The sequence below is a fragment of the Leptodactylus fuscus genome, chromosome 1 (assembly GCF_031893055.1).
Source record: "Leptodactylus fuscus isolate aLepFus1 chromosome 1, aLepFus1.hap2, whole genome shotgun sequence".
Lineage (NCBI taxonomy): Eukaryota > Metazoa > Chordata > Amphibia > Anura > Leptodactylidae > Leptodactylus > Leptodactylus fuscus.
This window is the reverse complement of record NC_134265.1, coordinates 339,851,584-339,870,243: the sequence shown is the minus strand read 5'-3', so window position 1 is coordinate 339,870,243 and position 18,660 is coordinate 339,851,584. Positions and strand designations below refer to the sequence as shown.

The 18,660-nt window shown below is 41.5% G+C and overlaps 1 protein-coding gene across 1 annotated transcript; it reads right to left on the bottom strand.

Moving 5' to 3' along the window:
* Positions 1-4,100: 4,100 nt before the first annotated feature.
* SHISA3 (shisa family member 3) lies at positions 4,101-17,363 on the bottom strand. Its single transcript, XM_075261625.1, has 2 exons — positions 16,726-17,363; positions 4,101-4,837 (listed from the first exon to the last, which is right to left on the bottom strand). The coding sequence occupies exons 1-2, from the start codon at positions 16,988-16,990 to the stop codon at positions 4,404-4,406; spliced, it is 699 nt and encodes a 232-aa protein (XP_075117726.1). The 5' UTR covers positions 16,991-17,363; the 3' UTR covers positions 4,101-4,403.
* Between the last annotated feature and the right edge of the window lie 1,297 nt (positions 17,364-18,660).

The following is an 18,660-nucleotide window of genomic DNA, read 5'->3' as shown; positions in this document are numbered from 1 at the left end:
TACCATCTATGAGTCCTATTAATTAGTATAGGACCCCTCAGCCATGGTACCGTTGCCCCCCGCGTGTCTCACCATACACACTGTCCAATCCGATGGAAGAACAGAATTGTGCGGACACTCTAAAAGCCATGATAGAATGTTTCTTCTCTTGTTCTCTTCTTCCTGTCATTACTTTTATACGGTATATTTTGTGTATGTTTTCTTCCTGTATGTTCTACTTTTGGTTTGCTTATGGATGTCTAATGGGTTGTATGGAATTGATTTGATTTCTATTTGATTCTTGCTGCTGTAACTAGAAGTTTTGGTGCTGCATGACTGTCTATTCTGAATGTTTTATTCATAACTCAGGTTTTGTTTCTGGAGTACAGTCTACATCACATTTTAGTCTTTCAGACAAGCAAGGGTACATCTTGAAGATGGCACTGTTTTTTTTTTGTTTTTGGTTTTTTTTACATATGTGTTGTCTCTTTATTTAGGAATGTGCATGGATAACGCAGTATTTTTCAATGTTTTGTCTCAGTTGTTTCAATTTAATAAAAGGTATAGTTTGAACACAAAAAGGGAGTTTTGTTTTTTGCTGTTATATTTAAAAAAAAAACAAAAAAACTAATTGTTTAATCCGAAGTTATATTATAATCAAAAAAAATTTAAAAAAAGTCTGCTTAAAGGGGTTGTCCAGGCAAAAATGGACAACTCGTTTAAGTTTTATATCAGCCAAGTGCAATCTGGTCTCGGTATGTGGCGGAGCTCCCAGCCACACGTGATTGCTGAGGCCAATGAGCGGCCTCAGCAAAGGGCCTGTGATGTAACTACTTGTGACATCATGGGTCTCTTCCTGAGGCTGCCATTTGGTCTCAGCAGTCATGTGACCATTGAGGTCAATCAGCGGCTTCAGCGGAACTCCGGAAGAGACCCATAAGAAGGTACCAGAGCAGAAGGACCAGGATGCCCCAGGAGAACTCTGGAGCTTTCTGGGACAGGTGAGTATGGTTATTTATTTTTTTTCTCTCCACCTTCCTTGATTGTCCAGGTATTAAAAATTGCCTGGACCACTTCTTTATGAAAAGGAACAAGAAGATACTACTTGTGAGAAGTATGGGTAGATCTGTTGCAAATTTTTCAACCAACTTATGAAGACAATCTTTGCTTTTTATGTTGATAATGTTGGAAGTACTCCTTATTACCGTATATACTCGAGTATAAGCCTACCCGAATATAAGCCGAGGCCCCTAATTTTACCACAAAAAAACTTGGAAAACTTATTGACTCGAGTATAAGCCGAGGGGGGGGGAAATGCAGCAAATATCCCCACTACTACTCCACATCACAGACAGGTAGATACTGACAGCTGATTCCCTCACTACTACCCCACACCAGCAGTGACAGAGTGGTCAGCAGACCAAGTACCTGTCTGGAGCTGAGCTCTGTAATACTCCAGATCAGGCTGCCCAGTTTAGAGCTAGGCCCCAGCGCAGGGTCCTGCAGCAGCAGCCCCGGCAGAGCGCTCAAGGTCCGCTCCACAATCTCACTCATCTTCCAGCTCCACACTGGCAACAACAACCGGCATCATCCAGCACTTCCACCTCTATTCAATACAGCACAACTTTATTCTGGTCTGTTGTGCTACCTGCAGTGAGCGTTGTGTGGACGCTAGATGGCGTGCAGGAGAATAGGCATGAACTCGAGAGCCATCGGACCACCCACAGAGACCGGTGAACACCCGCATTGCAGCGAAGAACAGGTAAGTTGGACCCTGACTCGAGTATAAGCCGAGGAGGGCTTTTTCAGCATAAAAATTGTGCTGAAAAAGTCGGCTTATACTCTAGTATATACGGTATCTGTACTGTACTGTTGAAATATTTTTTGGAAAAAAAATAACTAAAGAGTTCCTTCCTCATACAACAGATACCTTCTATAAATACATTAGTACCACAAAGCTTGTAATCTAAGCTTCTTAAATTTGAAGTACTGTATATACTCGAGTATAAGCCGACCCGAATATGAGCCAAGACCCCTAATTTTACTACAAAAAAACGGGGAAAACTTATTGACTCGAGTATAAGCCGAGGGGGGGAAATCCACCATTGCAGATAAAGTCTGGTCATGTGCATTACAGCTTAGTAACTCCATGGGGATCATAGTAATAGCAGTTAACCCCATCATGTCCCTCACATTAACCCCCTGTGTGCCTCACATAAGAGTTACGGATATGTGGGACATATGGAGGTAATAATTAGGTATCTTCATAATTAAGGTCCTTCATTAGTCCCCTCATGTGTCTCACATATTAGTAGCCCTTATATGGGGCACACAGGGACAGGGAGAGCTTTATCAGCATGAAAAATGTGCTGGAAAAAGTCGTCTTATACTCGAGTATATATGGTAAATGACTTAATTCATTGATCAAATCTTTATTTAAGCCATATAAGAGGACCAAATACATTGAATCGCACAAAAACATGAATCATTTATCATTTTATTAATTTAGTAATTAAATGTCCCTGGGTAAAAAAAAAAGTATGTGAACCCATGTCTTCAGTAACTAGTGTCACCCCAGCAATGACTTCTAACAATATTTGCTATTCCCATTGATTAGTTCTGCATCTCGCATGGAAATAAAAAAATTAGCCAAATCCTGATTTAATATTCTGTGACATTTTATATTGCATTAAAATTTTCAATTTGATTACACTACTAAAAATAAAATTTCAATCCAGAATTCTATTTTTTTTTTTTTTTATGTTGTAATCCCTTTTTGCTTCATTACCCCGGGTCAAATATATAGTATATGTGCAAAATACAGGAAAGAGAAAGCTGCCATTGTCAAATGTATGTTAGAAATGTATAGTTTTATAACGGGGGGGAAAAAATTGTGGAAAACTAACAAATTATATTATTATATGTTGGGTCATAAAATATGCCAGATTTTAATTTCTTTTTATTATACTGTAGATTTATATACTTATTAGAGATGAGCGAGTAGCACTCGATCGAGTAGGTATTCGATCGAATACTACGGTATTTGAAATACTCGTACTCAATCGAGTACCACTCGCTGTTCGAATGTAAAAGTTTGATGCAGAACCAGCATTGATAGGCCGAATGCTATACAGTCGGCCAATCAACGCTGGTTCTTCTCCTAAATTTAGAAGTCTTCTCCGTGCAGCTTCCCCGCGGCGTCTTCTGGCTCTGAATTCACTCTGCCAGGCATCGGGCCTGGGCAGAGCCGACTGTGCATGTCCGCTTGTAGTGCTTGTAGTGCGGGCATGCGCAGTCGGCTCTGCCCAGGCCCGATGCCTGGCAGAGTGAATTCAGAGCCGGAAGACGCCGCGGGGACGCTGCAAGGAGAAGACTTCTCGGAAGATCCAGCCCGACCCTCACTCGTGGACTTGGTAAGTATAATTTGATCAAACGTTGCCTATCCCTGAAATGAGCATTTTCCCCCCATAGACTATAATAGAGTTCAATATTTGATTCGAGTAGTCGAATATTGAGGGGCTACTCGAAACGAATATCGAATCTTAAACATTTTACTGTTCGCTCATCTCTAATACTTATAGTGTTAATTTCAATAGCACTGTAAAGTGGGGAATAAAATGGGTACATTTCCAAACATAATTCCTAAAAAATCCCGAGATACTTCGATTTACAGTAGAATTTGGAAGTAGCCAATTTCAAAATCTTCTTCTGTAAGATAGTAAATCGCATCTCTATCGTACATTTATGTGTATTGGATCTTGTATTGGAGTACATTTTAATACTGAATATGCAATGAATGGAGGCAGCCGGCGTGCAGGAGGTTAAGGCTGTGTGCCGGCTGCTTCCATTCATTCCTATGGAACTGCAGCGGAGCCTTCACACTGAGTATACACTCTGCTCAGAATGAGTGGAGCGTATACGCAGTGTGAAGGCTAAGCAAAGCATTGTGGGAAATAGTACCGATCTCGATCCCACCTAAAAAGATCGTGTTCGTCATTCCGATCGCGATCGTGAAATTTTCTCAATCGCCGATCGGAATCCGATCTTTTCCGAACACGATCACTCAACCCCAGTCACAATCCCACACAAAGTATAATTTACTGAATTTTATTAAGGTTTTCCATTTTTATGTACAAAATGTACAGCCTATTAGATCCAAAATATTATAGTTAATTTTAGGGACCTTCACTGTCCAACAAACGGAAGCAAATCGACTACTACAGCAGTTTTTTTCAGCAGTAGGAAAGTAAATGTTGGCTATATTATACACCTTCTATTGCACAAGATTACAAGTTTCTAGATATTGTACAACATTATGTTTCTACATAAATGTACAAAACTGTATACTCTGTATCATTCATCCTGTATTCCACAAACTGTCCACAAAAATAAAGGATTGCCACTTTTTTTTTTTCCAAAAAGTCTTATTGTCGAAAATCAGGACAGTTCTTATTTGAGTTTCCATCCGCTTGAAGGGGGTATGAAAAGTACTGCGTGGGCACCAGAAATGTAGATGTAGAATTAAGATGGATGGAATGTGCTGAAGAATACGGAGGTGGAGGTGATGTGACTAGATAACCAGGATCTGCTCTGGAAGAGGAAAGTCTATGTACCGATCCCCCGGTAGAGGTGGAACTGGTCGCAGTGCTGGACTGTCTAGATGGAGTCCTTAGATTAGTACTGGTCAATATCATAGGCAGGGATTCGGGGGGGTAACTGCGTAAGGTGAATCTCATTGGCTGTTGAGATGTCTGCTTCGGTCTTAGACATGTGCAGCAGTAGACAGCAACCAGGGAGCCCACGATGATGAAGGCAATGAATATGGACCCAACAACGAGGAATGGAACGTATACCGGTTCTGCAAAATAAAATGGTAACATGTAAGATGATATTAAATTCAAGGAAGTCTATCCTAATCTGTTAGCTTAGAAATACAATAGTGCAAGTTCTGAATGGGAACAGGTGTGTCCTGTTTTTGCCCAACACGGCTAAGAATGTTAACTGCATGCTACCATGGCTTTGTGTATGACCTGTCATATGAGAAATATTTGCCATACTCCAGATGTCCCAATGTAGCACAGATTTTCCACTTAGAGTGGTATTCGAGCTTTATACAAATCATTATCGTGTTAGGACGAAGGGCGCGTACACGAGGGCAACAGAGACAACAAAACGATACAGCTGGAAGTAGGGACCTGCAGAGGAAGGCCTGAACCTACACTACCAGTCAAAAGCTTGGATGCACATTTTCAATTTGTAAGTTTTTCTTCTTTTTTTTTTTTGTAAGAAATTAAAATTGTCAAGTAACACATTTGTAAGAAACAAAAAGTGTTAAATCAAAATATGTTGTCTTTTATGTTCATCCAAAGTAGCCCCCTTTTGCTTTAAATGCAACATTGCACACTCTTGACATTCTCAGCTTCATGAAGTAGTCACCTTGAATGGTTAATTTGTGGAATTTCTTGTATTCATAATGCGTTTGAGATCATCACTTATGCAGATGTAAGATTGGTATACAGTTCCAACAGTGTTCAGCTCTGATGGTTATATATTTTATTTACTGTAGATTCTTCAAAGCAGCATCTAAAGCCCAAAGCATTCCTAATAAGCTTCATGAAGTAGTCCCCGGAATGGTTTCCCAGCAGTCTTGAAGGAGTTCCCAGAGGTGCCGTGGACTTCATGACTGCTTTTCTTTCACACTCTGTTCCAACTCATTCCAGACAAATCTTAAAGGGGTTGTCCCATCACAAGGATCCTATCTATACTGCTTGTTAATGTGGATGTAAGACTTTTCCTAAATACACTGCTTCAGCAAAACGTCTTTGTTTGTCCACTATCTTACTTTATTCAATTCATTGTTGACACAGCCCTTGACTTATCTGCTCAAAAGTCAAGTGATGTATCTGCCTGCTCTCAGGGGGAGGGAGGAGGGGCTAAGTGCACAGGAGCGAGCCTATGTTTCTAGCTATTCCTGTGTCTACACCATGTGACCTAGCTTCCTGCTCTCAGATAGGGGAGAGGAGCTGCTTTCATTTCTGAACTCGTCATCTGTTCTCCCACTTATCAGGCTAGCTAATTCAATTGTGTTCATTATGGCAGAGACAGGCAGTCTCTGTATGTAACACAGAATGGAGTTGCTGCTGCCTGTACTTCATAGTCCAATATTGTGCATATAGAGTTGTTTGAGGACCTTTGATGACATCACAGGCCCTTCAGCTGCCCCATAGGATCACGCTATGTGGTGGGCAGAGCTATATGCTAATTTGTGTGCGGAGCTAAACTGCAGGTTGCATGTGAAACCCCGCCCACCAAATGACGCAAGAAACCAGGAAGAAAGAAGATTTTACAGCAGTGAAGACTGGTGAGTATGCAACGTGGAAATACCCCTTTAATACAGTTTAGATCAGGTAATTGTGAAGACCATGTTATCAAAGCCCTCCATAATTTTTTGCCTTCTTTGTCCAATAACCACTCTATAGATGGATGTGTGGTGGGTTTGTCTTGTTGAAAAACAAATGGTGGTCCCACTAAGTGCAATCCAGATGAGTTGGTACGTTGCTAAAGAATATTGTGGTGGGAGCCATACTTGTAGAACTCATCCACTGACATTTTATGCACCTTACAAAGACATGGTGGGAGGAACCAAAAATATTAAATTTTAACTCGTCAGACCAAAGTATAGATTTCCACTGGTCAGTCTATTGCTTGTGTTTCTTGGCCCAAGCAATTCTCTTGTTGATGTTCCTCAGTAGTGCCTTCTTTACAGCAATTCCACCTTACAGGCCTGATTCTTGCATTCGTCTTTTCCTGGAGCAGTCCTCACGTGACCCAATTTCATCATAGTATTTAATGGTTTTCATAACAGCACTTCAGGATACCTTCAAAGTTCTTTAAATTTTCCAGAATGACTGACCATCACGTCTTAAAGTAATTATGGATTGTCATTTTTCTTTACTTAGTTGAGTGGCTTTTCCCATAATGTGGGTTAGAACAGTAGCTGAATGCGGCTAAACATTGCATGGAACTGTGCACCAATCCTATCTCTGCACAACACAATTCATTGTCTCAAACAGATTATGAAGAGAAGAAGTTCCATGAATTAGCTCTTGACATGGCACAGCTTTATAATTGAAAACCATTCCAGGTGACTACTTCATGAAGCGGATTTAGAGGATGCCACAAGTGTACAAAGCTGAAGATGAGCAAAAAGTAGGTGGGATGAGGGCGGAAAAGGAGGAAGAGACAAAAATAAGCAAGTATATCATTATATTCAGATGTCCTTACAGTACTTGACTCAACATATCTTCAAGACATCTCTTGATACACATCATTTCTCAATATTGTGTCATGAGATGTCTATAGTATATGTGTCAATGTTCGGTGACCCAATATTTTTTTGTGTATTCCAACCTATTACAAATTTTGCTAACTTGTTTCATTGGAGTCTTTAACCCTATTCAATCCTAAATAATGGTGGACACCTCTGTATTACTGCGGTACAGACAAATGCTCATGAATTCTGCAACTTTATAAACATGATAGTTTTTTAATTCTGAAATGATTGAGTGCTTTACATGCAATATACTATTGATGTTTATCGTGTAACTGTGAAGCAAGTTGTAGATTTTGTAGTCTTCATGGTCTGCACCCTACCGGCTGCCTGACTCATATGTCCCATCTACTCCAGGCAAGCTGCTAAGCTACCTGAGCCTGTGAGCAGGAAGTGAACACTTTCACACCATAAATAATGAGGCAGCGTTGTGTTCCAACATCAACACGGGCAGGAGGAGAAACACATGTATAAAACATGCTGAGAAATCTCCTTTACCCACACAAGAATCATATTGCTCTTCTGTGTAACACATCTGCAACATCCCCTCGTATTTACCCCAGGTGACTGTATGCACCGGGCATGGCTGGCATGTTTCTTACTGCCAAATCAAACATTGAATAAAGAAGTCATAAATTCATAAATTCACCAAAAAATTGTATTCTGTATCAAAAGGAATGGTGTTATTTTACTGTACTAGATCACTGATCACCCCAAGATTTGATTTGTTTTGGGTTCAGGCAGCTGGGGTCCCTGATTTGTTTCGGGTCCAACAAGTTCAGATAGAACCGGAAGTGAAATTATTATATCCTGGGGTCTCTTCAGACCTTAGAATATTATAATTGGACATGTGAGGTTTTGGGCCTCCTCGCAGTGTATGGCGCTCTCACTCAGTGTCCCCAGTCATGACATGGTGCTCGGTATGCCTATGTCATGACTGTGGTCCAATCACAGGCCTCAGCGGTGAACTTGGGAGCGTGACGTCACCAGCACCGTATGCTGTATGGAGGCCCAAAGAGCTGAGGAAATAAGAATATAATAGTTTTGTTTTGTCACCTCCCCTGGATCCCCACCTATTATACTACGGGATCTGAAGAGACCCCATAGTATAATCATTTACTGGAATGGAATTTTCTAATGCACATTGTGTAAAAAACTGCCGGTAGTAAGAAGGCCAAAATTATACACAATGGGGGGGGGGGGGTTATTAAGCCTGGTATTTCTCACCCAGTCTTAAATAATACCGCCACCGGTGTGAGATACACTAGAACGGAGAGGCTCTGATCTCTTAAGAATTCTGGTGTTAGCTCACCAGATTCCATAAGCCAAAGTTGAAAGCTATGCAAGCCAAGCCCTGGTGTAGATATCAGCTATAATTCTCAGCCTACCCTTCACATCCCAACTTTCTAAAAAAAAAAAAAAAAAAAAATGACAAAAAAAAACAACAACAAAGTAGTACATCTGTGCCGTAAATGGCTGCCATGCATCAAAGATGCGCCATATATACGTCTGTTTTCAGGTTTATTAAAGGGGCTCTATCACTAGGAAAAGTCATTTTTAACTAATCACACCTTTGCATAGCCTTTAGAAAGGCTATTCCACACCTACCTTTAGTATGTAGATTGTCTCAGTGGTTTCTGAATAAGTCCGTTTTTATTCATATGCTAATTAGACTGGTGCACGATACATCGTGCACTCCTCTCCTGTTGTTTCCTATGAGCACAGACTGCTGCTGCTGCTGATGATGACTCAGCTTCCTGTTTGCCTCACACACATAGGAGATAATAGGAGAGACGAGTGCTGCTGGGAACTTCCTGTGCTGGCTGGAAGCTCATTAGCATATGAATAAAAACGGACGTATTCAGAAACCACTGAGGCGATTTACATACTAAAGGTAAGTGTGGAATAGACTTTCTAAAGCCTATGCAAGGATGTGATTAGTTAAAAATGACTTTTTCCAGTGATAGAGCCCCTTTAAATTCCCCCACTATATATAGTTGTCTGTGGATAAGATGTCACGCTTCTTTGAACTATGAGCTATGGATTACGTCGACAGATATCTGAATGGACAACTAGCACAAACATAATAACCCTCCTATACTAACCTTACTACAGATATGACGCTTGAAGATCACAGTGTAACACAATACATGTTATAGCGTGTAAGAACTACATGTTATATCAATGCATACGGTAGTACCATTCCTCAAAATTCACAGTTCAAAAAAGTTTCGAAAGCAAGAACTTGTTTGTCCATTGTGGCATGAGATGTCCATTTGGTTTATTCATATTGTACCAACCAGAATAAAACTATCAAAAACTTCTAATATAAATGTATTATTCTGTATTACTTAGAATGGCAGTGTATTCGGGAAGATCTGGGGGACATCTGCTCTATGTATGGTGAAAATATAAGGTAGTAGTCTGTGATATACCTCCAAACCCAAAATCATGCTTCCTAAATATAAGTATGGTGAAAATCTGAGAGGTAAGACAATCCTTGTGTTGTATTTGACATTATCATTAAATTCTATATGTTCCTGATACCAAAGGATAGATCATAGGTCATTGGAAGTCTCACCAAAGGGGCCCTACCAATCGCAAGCACAGGAGTATCTTGTCCAACAGCAAACACACTGGTCAGTCAGCTGTTTGGTGCAATCATGACCCTTGAGCACAGACCTCTGATGTCACATGACTTGTTTCAGACCACATTAGTTGAATGTGTATGGCCATGTTAAAGGGTGTCCAGCATATCATTCCAGAGAGCTCAATTGAATATTGCCAAAAACAGTAATCTCTCACCAACCGAAGCAACAATTTAGAGGGAAAAAAAATAGGTGTCCTGCTTGACCTTGCCAAAGAATCCACGACTGATTCAGCCAGAGATTCTGCAGCTCGGGGGTCCCTGTCGACAAGGCCAGTTCATCCAGGTCTAATAAGCTGCCACATAATGCTGATGTCATAGGCTGTGACCGAATATGGCGGTGGAAAATGAAGAGAAATTTCTTTTCATTTTCCACCATGTGAACCCAAGTTCAATTTACAAGAAAAGATCTTACACAAAGATTCAGAAGTTATTAAGTGAATTCCCATGTGGTAGAACGATTGGAGAGTTTTGATGCAGAATTGTGCATCCAAAATCCTCAGTAAAATACCATATGCATGTGAATGGGGTGTTATAAACATCCATGTACATGCGGTAGACAATGTAATTAAGCAGCCTGCAGCCTGCGCTCTACGTGGGACATTGGTGGGGTATTGCCACTAATTTGGTGTAGATAATTTTTTTTTAAATTATTTTTTTGCAAAATCCACAGTGTAAAAATTCCAGTGGTGCAAATTCCTTAAAATACAAGTGTTAATACATATGCTCTGTCCTGTCAAAGGTAAAGGCTGTCCTAATATAACACCCTGTGTGTGAAGTGGCGTATCTAGAGTGCTCTTTGCATAGTAGCCAATTACTAGAAAGGGCTCGTCCAAGAAACGTCATCCAATAGAAAGACAAGTTATGTGGCCAAAACCAAGTGTGCGACTTGCGGTCGCCGAACTTTTTAGAGCTGCATTTTGGTGGTTAATAAGAACAGTCAATGTGCAAACCTATCACGTCATCCACAGGTCTCAATTTTTGGTTGCATGTGATTTGACAACCATAGACAGCGATGCAATTTTTTGTAACTGTCATGTCAGTAGCACAATCCCATTCACAATCATTTGTCGCGATGTTGTATGGCACATGGTCCATAGCCCTAGCTGTAAGCCACAATTTTAAGCTTTGCTTGCAAGGGAGAGACTGTAGGGCAGGCAGTGGTCAAAAGCTGCAACTCCCAGCACCAGCCATTCACTTCTATGGGAGTTACAAGAACTCTATAACAAGTAAGCATGCTGGGAGTTGTAGTTTCAGCTGACATGCTGAGGTTGTCTAGCCCTGTTGTAGGGGATTCAGAAGTAGCCATCACATGAGCGGTCAGAGGCTCCTCTGCTACATAAGAAGTCACTAGTATCATAGATGGTATGTTATAGAAAGGGGGCCCTGTTACAGATTTTGCACTGGGACACGGGACCATCAAGTGACATCTCTGCATTTCTAACCACTCTCCATTATATGAAGGCGCTTTCCACTATGTGAAGCATGACTGGCTTACTACAACCTCACATCTGTCTAGCAGCCCAGGAGTTAAACATGTCAGACGGCCTGCTTTCTATAAAATTTGCAAGGCCAGTTTGACACATTCCAAGTAAAACATCCCGGTGAAGTCGGCCTACCGCTATGTCTACCACTGTGTTTCTTTACTGACTCCCGCCATACGCAGGAACAGAGAGACTATTACCAGTTCTAATATCATATAATGACTGAGTAAATGTCCCTCCACATATAGGGCATATTGCCTGAGCGATACTATAGTCTATTCAGTAGAGTATGGCTCCTGGTCAGCTCAATGCCTAACAGAATCCACCAAAGACAGAATGGCGGCCCTAGAGGAGGAAATGACCATAGGGAAATACAGGAGGTGTGGACCAAACTGAGCTAGGCATGGATAGATAGATAGATAGATAGATAGATAGATAGATAGATAGATAGATAGATAGATAGGAGATACTGCAAATAATTAGATAATAGATACATGACAGATACTATAGATAGATATGAGATAGCTAGAGAGACAGATACTATAGGCAGATAGATACTATACAAATAGATAGATAGAAATATTAGATAGATATGAGTTAAATAGAAAAAAGTAAAGTAACAAAGATCTGTCACGAGCTGTAGGATCTCAGCCAGGGGTAAATCCACTGCCACGGACTTTTGATGACAACTTACCCCACTAAAAAAAAAAAAAAAAAATCCTTGGGTATTGAAATTCAAGACGACAGTCCTTCTTACCCGAATATCTTCTGTTAGGGAAATGCCAGGACGGCCCCAGGAAGGTGGTTCTAACTGACTTAATTTTAATGCATGTAAGGTTCTTAAAGGAGTTGTCCATGAATTTTTTTATTTATTTTTCTCACCAATCCTTAGCTGTTCAAAGGAGCCTCCAGTCTGTGTACTATACAGTACGCGGTGCCAGAAATAGTTGGCTCTGCTCCCCTTACAGAGGCAAGGCGCCGGTACTGCAGCTCAGCTCTCATTGGGGTAGATATATAAATGTCAGTCTTCATATCTCCTGCCCTGGCATAGGTTGTGCTTCATTTATGACAAGACGTACATCGCCTTATTCCTCTGCACTGAAATCTTGCCAGCTCATAGCTGATGGATCAGGGATTATTTACGCGAGTACACTGCCATAAATGATAAAAAAAGAGCGAGTGGCGCAAAAAAAAAAAAATCAATTTTAGCAAATCTGCCTCATTCAGTTCAATGGGAACTGCCGTACCAGCACCTGGCTACTATACAGGGCATGAAGCCAAATGCTTCCAGCTCCATGCACTGTATCCTACACAAACTGGAGGCATCTCCAAGCAGCTGATCTTTGTGGGGGTCACCTGTCAGCCCCCCACCAATTAGATATTTATGGCCTATCCTAGGAATAGACAATAAATAAAAAATCATGGACAACCCCTTTAATGTAGCACTATAATGAGGTCCCCACCTGTCAAGTGTGAGTTATAATACATACAGTATGTTGCAGAGGGGCCTTTAAAGGGGCTCTATCAGCAAAATGATGCTAATAGAGCCCCACATATGCGTGAATAGCCTTTAAAAAGGCTATTCAGGCACCGTAAATATTATATTAACCCCCGGTCCCGTTTTTAAATAAAAGCATAAAAACATATATGCAAATCTTACCTGAACGTGCACCGGGGGGCGGTGATGCACGATGCCGCATCATATTCGGGCACGCCTGCCTCTTCTGTCTTCTTGGAGCGACACCCTCTGGTCCCATCTCTTCTGCCGGCCTCCTATTGGTCTTCTTCCGGCGTGAGGTCTTCAAATCTCGCACCTGCGTAGTAGCGCTTCCCTCCGGATCGCTACTGCGCAGGCTCACTCGCCATTTTACTTAATGGCAGTTCGCGACTGTGCAGTACGCTCGTGTAGTTCTATGGGACTGGCAAGTGAGCCTGCGCAGTAGTGCTCCGGAGGGAAGCGCTACTACGCAGGCGTGAGATTTGAAGACAAGAAGACGGAAGAAGACACGGAACCAGAGGGCTTTAAGACCGGGGTTTAATATAACATTTATGGTGCCTGAATAGCCTTTTTAAAGGCTATTCACGCATATGTGGGGCTCTATTAGCATAATTTTGCTGATAGAGCCCCTTTAAAGAAGCTGCCAGAAGCCATATATCAAGTATATATCAGTATCAAAAAAAAAAGTTCAGGTCCTGAACGACCCCTTTCATCCTTATAGCAACACCTCCGTGGCTTTGAAATGTTGAGAAATAATGAATCAGCACTTTTTGATGGCTGATTCAGTAACATGACGCAGCACTCCTCTGCAGAAACTGGGTGAACAGCTATCAATACAGGTACCGTAGCTCTTCACAGTCAGAAGGGCGTTCCTGACAGTCAGTCAGGAACGTCCTTCTCCACATCAGCACCTATAGCACTGTACAGTGTGAGCGGGGAGGAACGCCCCCTCCCCTCCTGATAATACTTGTCTATGGGCGAGCACTGTGAGCAGAGGGAGGGGGCGTTCCTCCCCGCTCACACTGTACAGCGCTATAGGCGCTGCTGCGAAGAAGGACATACCTGACAGTCTGTCAGAAACGCCCTTCTGACGATAAAGCGCTACGGTACCGGGACCGATAGTGCTTTACCCAGGGCACAGAACAGGAAAGCCGACAGTACCCTGAATTCAGAGCACTGTCAGCTTTCCAGCAGTATATAGAACTGCCTGTGCCCCAAACCATGAAAGGTCCTCTTTAACATCCCTATTTATTTATTATGCTTATATAGCGCCATCATATTCCACAGCACTTTACAGACAACGTCCCTACATATTACACAAAGCAGTCTTACGGCAACTTCTGGGATCCACAAAAATCTCAGATCCCAGTAGTTAACCACTTCAGTGCCACCAGCACGTATGATACCAATACACTAGAAGTAAAAGTAATCTGCACTGTGTGTTTGAGGTGTTCGTGTCATGAATATCAATGTTAATGTTTAGTGTCCACTGCTCTTATGTAGAATGACTGACCTATGTGTCTCTATGGTTCCATTCTACAAACAAATCCTGTGAGTGGCGTCATTCTGCAGTGATTTTTCGAAGTCTGTTACCATTGAGACACAAAGGCCTACCTAGGTCCTGTAGACACAGAATGTATTCGTATATACCTATTCTAACCTCCTGTATACAAATACATATTATGGGGTGATTTTAAAGAACCCCCGGGGAAGCTAATAGCAAGAACATTATTAGACACAGACGTATTCATGGCTCATGTATGTAGCCAGTCACCTATTCCACCAATGGCCCCTATAGGCGAGCCTGTTGTAAGGCCATATCTGTTCTAGGCATATAATATAAGGATATTATTGTATGAAATTCTATCTAACATTATCAGCCATAGTGCTACTTCTGTCACACAGCTTAAAATTAATGGCCCTTTGCACTGTACATATTAAAATACACTTCAGACAGGGCATAAAAGGCGTCCGCGGGGACTATTTTGCTGTGAAGTATTGTACAGGAGGTCTGGGGATAGTATTACAGGCCTCACCCTAGGTAATTTGGTTAGCGCACTGCACATTGCTGCACAAGAGATTCTATGCATTGCTTAACTCAAGTGGTTTTACAGAAATTTACGACTGACTGAGGCTGTGCCAGGGGCTCACAAAGAAAAGATTATTTTTTTTCTGCATGATTTTGAGGATTTAGATATAAAAATATACTGTACTTGTATAAATACTAAGAGCGCCTATATAAGGGAATCTATGCTCTAGAACGATGCATTTGTTAGATGTATGTGTATATTGTATGTGTGGAGGTAGCAGAGCTGGATTGTGATGTAAACTGAGCTAGATGAGGTACAGTATTAGGCTGATCTACAGTACTGGGTGACGCCACAGATATACCAATATATCACCTTATTGTGGCGTATGACAGGTCAGCTCTGCCACACGTGCACATGATAGATAGATAGATAGATAGATAGATAGATAGATAGATAGATAGATAGATAGATAGATAGATAGATAGATAGGAGATAGATAGATAGGTAGATAGATAGATAGGTAGATATGACCAGAGACTCTTGGGCAAAATCTGTATTGTAATCCATACCATCCCTGCATTATGCCATTTAGGATGGATGGATAGATGGATGGATGGATAAATGATAGATAGATAGATAGATAGATAGATAGATAGATAGATAGATAGATAGATAGGAGATAGATAGATAGATAGATAGATAGATAGATAGATAGATGACTGGATAGATAGAGAGAGAGAGAGAGAGAGATAGATAGATAGATAGATAGATAGATAGATAGATAGATAGATAGATAGATAGGAGATAGATAGATAGATAGATAGATAGATAGATAGATAGATAGATAGATGGATGAACCCATTTTACTCACTTTTTAAATTTATTGGACCTCTTTTATCATGCTATCTATAACTTGGCCATTATTTGGACATGTATGTGTCTACCAGTCTTGTCAATGTTCTTTGCATTGCACCTTTTTCTATTATGGGATTATCTAATCCACTATGACATCTTCTATACTCTGGATATTTTCTATACTCTGGATATTTTCTATACTCTGGATATTTTCTATACTCTGGCCACTTTGGATATTTTCTGTACTTTGGATACTTAGTTTTCATGCTGGTCAGTATAATAATGTCTCATGTATTTTGCTGGAGAATATTTCTTCTATAAGCAGAATTTCTTATGCCATTTCTGTTAATAAGTGCTGACCACTGGTTAATGTCCTACGTTATACCAACCACAGGGGTAACAGGGTAACTAAGGCTCCGTTCACATCCGCATTGGTTATTTTTGCTTTTTCTGCACCGTTGTAAGAGCAGAATAAAAAAGATAACAGAAGTGATGGATCCCTGACATGGCAGATACCAACAGCACCTGACAATAATGGAGTGCGCCAGGTTTCATCCTTGGAGCCTGACATTTAACCAGAAAAAAAATCATACAGCAGCCTCCAACCCAGATGTGAACACTAAACAATAATACTGTAAGTCTCTCCTACACAGTAGTTTTAGCCCAAGTGTCCCATAAATGAGAGAAACAACTTCTTATTAGAGGTAACTATTCTCATAATAATAACAAAGAACTATCCGTGCTAAGCCTTTATATCTATGACCAGTTATGTAGGGTTCATAGTATATTGTTATTGGGAAAAGTTTTTCTTCTGCAACCAGTGCAACCAAACAATAGCGTGTGCTATGCTGGGACATGTAGTGCCATGGATGACTTATGCCATGCAGTATACTGATACTCACGTGCAGTGACTCCAGTATTCTCCAGCTCCCTGTCATTGGTACAGCTGCCTTGTTCCAGTCTGGCATCTGACGCTGCACAACAATAGCGCAATGAGCAGGAGCCACAACAGATAGTAGCATCCGCAGTATCAAAATCCTCAGGACACTGGAATCCTGCCTGGTAATTGCCAGCAGCGTCCACCCATCCATGACAGTACTCCCCCTGTGCCCTGGCATTGCCCCAAGTAAAGAAGGAAAGCATCAAGTAGCATCCCAGTAACCTCATAGTTACTCCACACTTGCCAAAGTAAAGAAGAAAAGTTGTCCCTGTGCGCCTAGATCTGGGGTCTACAAATCACCCATTGAGGTCCATATACATGGCAAGCATTGGAATCAAGACAGGAGGGCATGTGGCACATGAAGAGACTGTCAGGTCATTCAGTCCGAGAATCTGCATCCTATGCACATCCAGCACAGAGTGCTCCAGTGATGGGGGGTCTTGTGCTGGTCCCTCACGTCTGCATGGTCAGAATTCAGGCATTGCACTTGTGAGCGGTGATCTCAGGACATGGCATTACTTGGTGGCTCTGTTCTGTGTCTCCTATAGTTCCAGGGCTTTGGTATATGTGCTGCTGTTTTTTCTCTCACTTGCAGTCTGACCTCTGTAGGGGCAGAGCAAACAGGAGCAGGTCAGAATTCGCACAGTAACTTGCTGGGTTTGTAGGAAATTCCAGTGCAGAGCAGGGATTTCAGGACCTGACATAAGTGCTTGGAGCTGCCTATAGCCTGCAGCAGCTAAGAGCTAACTGGGAAACCTGGGGTTGGGGTCTATCTGAAGTTGAGGGCTGCTCCTGCCTTCTCTCATGTGCAGTCATCCTGCGGTGGTCTCCCTCTGTGCATGTCTGGCAGCCTGCTAGAGCCCCCCGGCTGTCACTCCCAGCCCCCAGGGTCACAAGGCAGCTAATGAGAGGAGCTCCCTGCCACTCACTACTAGCCATTGTCATCAATATAGAGGCTGAGCTCGGCTTCCCCTGGGATCTGGCTCACAATGGAATCCAGCACACAAGCCCCCCTCATTACTCACAATTTATTTCTAAATGCAGCCTAATTTGAAGTGGGTTTTTGCTGAAAGAAAGGAACCTCATTCATCGCTACCGGGGCACCTTTCTATACATTCACAGTGTGTTGTCTGGTATATACTCGGCAGTATATATATATATATATATATATATATATATATATATATATATATATATATATCATCAGGCTGATACTGATGCCATTGGATTTGTGGTTCCCTGCTATGAATGTTTAACTAATCCCTCACATCCATTTATTATGGACGCTCGTAAACGAAAATAAAAATGGATGGAAACGCTAAATAATTAATTGGAATAATGTATTAAAGTGTGGGTGACCACCTGGTGCCAGATTAGCAGCAGGGATCCTGCCAGGTTGAATTTTCTGCTTTTCATTCCAATGGATTTTCTTCATGAGGAGACCAGCGATATACTTGTTGTAGGCCGGTGCAGGAGGTAATTAGCACAGATATGTTCTCCGCACTCCAGAAGGTCAGCGTAATGAAGGTCAAGTGGTGTCGCCCCCTGTTATTAGTGGACAAACTTTGCATTGCAAATGACTTCATTCATGCAGGACGGAGGAGCTGCATATGAATTGTTTTATTCCAGGCTCCGAGATGATATCCAAGGGCAGTGCGTGGCATTATTAGCAGGCCTAATTTTCCTGTTGAATAAGCATGAAGCATGGCAGGTCTGAACAGAGAGGAAACGGACTGCTTGTTTTTTGCACATTGAGAGAATCCTGGACTTTTTTTTTGGCCTTGGTTAGAAAAATATTTGCAAAAATAAATGAATGTGATCGTATCGGTCAGGTCCTGGAACCTGAGGGGGTAACATATAAGAGGATTGCAATTAATTAGGAGGAAAAACTGCTTTA